This window comes from Hippocampus bargibanti, linkage group LG15 (assembly GCF_051943395.1).
Source record: "Hippocampus bargibanti isolate YZ-2025 linkage group LG15, ASM5194339v1, whole genome shotgun sequence".
Taxonomy (NCBI): Eukaryota; Metazoa; Chordata; class Actinopteri; order Syngnathiformes; family Syngnathidae; genus Hippocampus; species Hippocampus bargibanti.
The window spans coordinates 8,495,125-8,500,146 of NC_142748.1; the positions used below are offsets into that span (position 1 = coordinate 8,495,125).

The 5,022-nt window shown below is 41.3% G+C and overlaps 1 protein-coding gene across 2 annotated transcripts; it reads left to right on the plus strand.

Annotated features, from left to right (window-relative positions):
- Positions 1–427: 427 nt before the first annotated feature.
- Positions 428–4,786, plus strand: hlfb (HLF transcription factor, PAR bZIP family member b). 2 transcript variants are annotated; one of them, XM_089015801.1, is made up of 4 exons: positions 428–846; positions 1,409–1,771; positions 2,538–2,752; positions 3,297–4,786. In XM_089015801.1, the coding sequence occupies exons 1-4, from the start codon at positions 714–716 to the stop codon at positions 3,513–3,515; spliced, it is 930 nt and encodes a 309-aa protein (XP_088871927.1). In that variant the 5' UTR covers positions 428–713; the 3' UTR covers positions 3,516–4,786. The 2 variants fall into 2 exon arrangements, with proteins under 2 accessions (XP_088871927.1, XP_088871928.1); XM_089015802.1 differs by having other exon boundaries at positions 430–846; positions 3,300–4,786.
- The last annotated feature ends 236 nt before the right edge of the window (positions 4,787–5,022 follow it).

A 5,022-nucleotide genomic window follows, 5' to 3' on the forward strand; every position in this document is an offset into this window, starting at 1 on the left:
TGAAATAAATGACATTAAAATTTTAACCCAGTAAGTAATTTCAAAATGAGCAAAAGAGTGTCAAGACATATTTGTTATGGTAATTATTCACTTTTTGGGTTGTATAATATCCCCGTTACATAAACACACATACGAACAAATAAAAAGTCCAGATGTTCTTGTTTTGGTTGAATTTTTTGTATGTGTATTTTAAATAAAGCTTCTCTGTGTTGCGAAGAGGAAACAAACATAACGAAAGTGTTTCATGAATTACATTTTGTTGATTGTTTTCACCAAGTCTTTCATGAAAACTTGTACATTTGATGCTTACAATTGAATGTATAGTAGTATTAAATTGGGGTGTGGGCGTGGCAGCCAGGACTGAGTGACAGGAGGCGTGTCTTTATCCATGACGTGAAATGTATTTTTTTACGACTTCAACTACCAATGCAAGCAATTTTTTTTGTCCCCCTCGTGCACATTTTTCATTGGTCGACCAAACAATGTTCTAGTTTCGACGTAAATCGGTCACCCCGACCCGAGCGTCCTTTTTAGTTCGCTTCCTCGACGACGTGCACGCTGCCGCTTCTCGTGCGCGCTCCCGTCCACGCTCTCTCATTTTTTTGGCTGCGGTGACGCCAAACGAGACGCCGCAAGTCTTTACGCTTCCCTTGTCGGATCTTGTGGAGATCCCGTTGACTTTTAGGGTCGGGCTGAGGAGGAGGGGTGTCGACATGGACAAGATGTCCCGAGTGCACTCGAGCGCCTTGAATGTCACTTTTGTGCCCGCCGCGGCGGCGACGCACGGAGTCCTCAAGTCGCTGCTGGAGAACCCCGTTAAACTCCCCAGCAGGCGCCCCCATGACGGTAAGAAACACCTACTTGTGATTCTTATCGCTTGCCTAAGAAATTAGGACATTATTTGGAATCGTAAAAGTCACGTCTAGCAAACATTGGTCACCAAATGTAACTGTACGAGCTTAAAAAGTTAGTTAGTCGATACAAAATTGCTTTTTTTTTGGGGGGGGGGGGGTAGTTGGGATCCCTGTGAAGACCGGGATGAACTCGTGTTGATTGGAGGTCATCGGGTTCAGTCCCGTGACAAAAAAGACCGAATGTTGCTTTTATCTTATACAAATAAACGAAATTAGTTGGTGTGATACAACATTATGTCATAGTGGTACTGCTAACAAAAGCAAATCGGTGGGGGTCATTGGGGGTGAGTGGGTTCAGCCCTTGCCATGATGATGACTAAATCAGTTTAAAAAAAAACTTCAAAGAACACACACACAAAATAAATGAAAGTTAACATGACATTGGAGACGTGTCAACCATTAAGGCTGTTACTTTGATTTTTTTTTTCTCCCCATTTGTTCCACCTGGAGAATCACATTTCTGTTATTTGCCCATTTTTCTGTTGTTCTGTCAGTGTTTGTCAAAGATCACGTCAAGGAAAAGAAGCTGGACGAGGAGTTGTGCGCCCCCCAGTCGGCCTTCCTGGGACCCACTTTGTGGGACAAGACTCTGCCTTACGATGGAGACAACTTCCAGCTGGAGTACATGGACCTGGAGGAGTTCCTATCGGAGAACGGCATCCCTTCCAGCCCCGCTCAGCACCACCACCACCACCAGCATCACCATCACCACCACGTCCCTTTGCCGGCCCCACCTACACCAATCAGGGCCCCACCACCGCCGCTGCCGCCGCCGCATTCTGTGATGGACCTCAGCAGTCACACCTCTGTTCACAACGCATCTCCTGCTAGCCTGCTCAGAAACCCCAACCGGCCTGGTATCTTTTTTTGCTCTTTCACTGCTTTGATCTCAAAAGCATGCTAGCAACTTAGATTAGCGTACTAAAATGCACCCTGTAATGCAGCTAATGTATTCTTTTTTTGTAAATGTATTTAAGAAAATAACCGACAGCCAAATAATCAAGCGCGGTGTCCGTCTTTGTGTCAAGCAAAAGACTCGTACAATCTTTGCCTCGGCTGATAAAAAATGGCAGCTTGCGCGGTGAGCGAGTGAGGCCGCAGATAAGCTAAAACAAACACAAACATCCTCATCTCATCCCGCTGCAAACTTGGAAGCCATTTTTTATTTATTCCTCCGCACGCTAGCAATGAAATAGCTAAAAAGCGGCCACATTAGCGGATAAGATTCAAACAAAATGGCCAACCAAGAGTCTTTTGATGAAAGGATGCTTGAAGCGCTTTCAAACAGGGCATGTGTGAAAAGATTGAAAACAGGTTTGAATGCAAAACAGAAGTTGAAATGGATTAAATTAGACAAAGGCAGCGTCAAATAAAAAGTAGGGCGGTTGATGATCTCATAAAAAACCTCGCAGACAACTATTCTGTGAAATGTTCTTGTTCCGCGACGTTCTCCTGTCAAATTGAATGATGGCTGCATTTAAACGCTTGTAAAATGTCGCCGTCTGGCGGACACATTCCGTCACTACATCGCTCGCGACAGGATCCTGTCGCTCGGAAATCAGGAAAATGCCACTCAAAAATTGATGAAAAAGACGTGAAAGCTGCTTTATTCTCCTCCTCAAGGGCTCCCGAACTTCAGAAGTACCCCAAGCCCGATTGACCCGGACTCCATTCAGGTTCCGGTAGGCTACAATCCGGATCCGGCAGATCTGGTGCTGTCCAGCATTCCGGGCCAGGAAATATTCGACCCGCGCAAATGCAAATTCTCGGCCGAGGAGCTGAAACCGCAGCCCATGATCAAAAAGGCTCGCAAGGTTTTCATCCCCGAAGATCTGAAGGTAATTTGGAGCTGGTGCTCATTCGCTCTTCGCTCGTTTTGTCGGACGGGAAACAAAAACTAGTTAGCCATCAAGCTAGCTACCAAGCTATCTATTTGCTATCTTTTAGCTGTCTAGCTGGCTGGCTAGCTAACTAGTTAGCTATCACTTAGCTATCTAGTTGGCTATGTAGCTATCTATTAGCGACTGTATTCTTTATTTCTTTATTTAACAAATGTAACCGTTGAAGTTTATTTTTTTATTTTACAAATCTAACAGTTTAATTGTTTATCCTGTGACTGCATTATTGTATTATGTATTATTATTATTATTATTATTATTGTTATTATTATTATTATTATTATTATTATTATTATTATAGGGCTATCTATTAGCTATGTCCTTGACAGTTTTGAGGGGAACGTGTAGATGCATTTTATTATTATTATTATTATTATTATTATTATTATTATTATTATTATTATTATTATAAAAAATGTATCACGAAGGCTTTGAAACTGGCCTTTTGTGGCAAGTCAACTTGCTGTTTCTTGTTGCCTTTGAGCAGGACGACAAATACTGGGCCCGGCGTAGAAAGAACAACATGGCGGCCAAGCGCTCGCGTGACGCCCGGCGCCTGAAGGAGAACCAGATCGTCATCCGGGCCGGATTCCTGGAAAAGGAGAACATGGCGCTCAGGCAGGAAGTGGGCGAGCTGCGCAAAGAGCTTGGACGCACCAAGAGCATCCTGGCCAAGTACGAGGCGCAGCATGGGGGTCTGTGAGGGCACCCACAACCCCATCCCCAATATACACACGCACACACAATCATGCACATTCACAGCAGAAAATGCCAAAACAAAGATTAAAATCCATAAATGCCATATTTTTGTAATTTCTCACACCTATTTAAAGCCAAACGTTGCTTTGGCCAAAGCCTTTGAACTGGAATAAAATTAACCCAAAGATAAATAAATATATAGTTGTATTAAATGATTGTATTAAATTATAGTTGTATTTTAAATTAAATATATACATATTATGTGTATAAGTCCCTTACATAGAAAATTTTAAGAAAAGAAAAATAAGATGCTTACATTTCATATATTTTTTAAATAGGTGCCAAATGACAATATTCAATGGAATTATTCTTTTACTTAAAAAAATGTGCACTTAAACTGTAAAAAAGCTAATGTATCCTTGCAGCACAAGTGTTGCTTAGCCCCGAGTGAGTTAGCATCTTCTTGCACTTTAGCATTTAGCCTCCCATTGGTGACATCGTTCCATCCACAAGCATCCAATAACAATTTCATTTTTCCAAATATCTACCAACTACAACACATACATTTCCTTTTTGTTTAAAAACATTTTTTCAGTAGTGTCGTCAGTGTATTTTTAATGCAATAATCTTTTGACAAATTTGTTAGTTAGCTTTTAGCGTAGCTCTCAGTGCTGACATGAATGTATACAGACACGTTGAGTTTAGTACACCGGACCAAAAAAAATACCTTAAATGTTCCAATATTTTTATGGATTGTTTACATTTTTCTTTGGATTTTGTTACACAATTTGAAACACTACAGTATTGCAATCAATACAACCAATTTTACATTTGCGACATTTAAATACAGCGGCCCCTTGTTTTTCTGCTTTTTGAGGATTAGGTGAAGAAGGGGATAATAAATAGAATATGTGGACCCGCGATAAAACGGGGGTTCGCTGTATTGACTGTCAGATTCGCCGATTGGACCATTCGATGGGCATTTAGTTAGCAGTTTTATTTTGTCTCTTGAGTTGGAAAATACTTGAAAAGGATCCCAAATCAATCAATAGAAACGAGCACCGGTTTTATTTACATGCTGAATGGTCTTTATATCATCACTGTAAAAAAAATATTTTGGGTCTCTATGAATGTAATCACCGACGTCAAGCACCTCCGGGTTAGTTTTTTTTTTCTTATGGTGAAATTTCTGTTTTCGCTGATGTTTTGTTGCACATTCCCTTTATTTATCCAGACTTTTCCCTCCCTTGAACATGACCAATAAAAAAAAATATTAAAAAGTATAGAAATCAAATGTCTCTTTTGGGATGGAAGTCCCGTTTCCGGAAATGCAAAAGTCGCCGTTTTATATTTTGTCGTGTACGCGTACACAAACAGTCACGCACGCTCACGTGCAAGAAAAAAGTCTGCAGGCCGTGACGCCGAAATTCGCCTTCCTGGAGGAATAAACGACGAAAAAAAAGGAATCGGAATCAGCCTTGAGATGAACCAAGCCGCGATGAGCATGGAAA

Coding starts and splice junctions, on each gene's coding strand:
- hlfb (XM_089015801.1), top strand. CDS start 714: ATGGACAAGATGTCCCGAGTGCACTCGAGCGCCTTGAATGTCACTTTT. Junction 1,772..2,537: donor CAGAAACCCCAACCGGCCTG/GTATCTTTTTTT, acceptor CTCCTCCTCAAG/GGCTCCCGAACTTCAGAAGT. Junction 2,753..3,296: donor TCATCCCCGAAGATCTGAAG/GTAATTTGGAGC, acceptor GTTGCCTTTGAG/CAGGACGACAAATACTGGGC.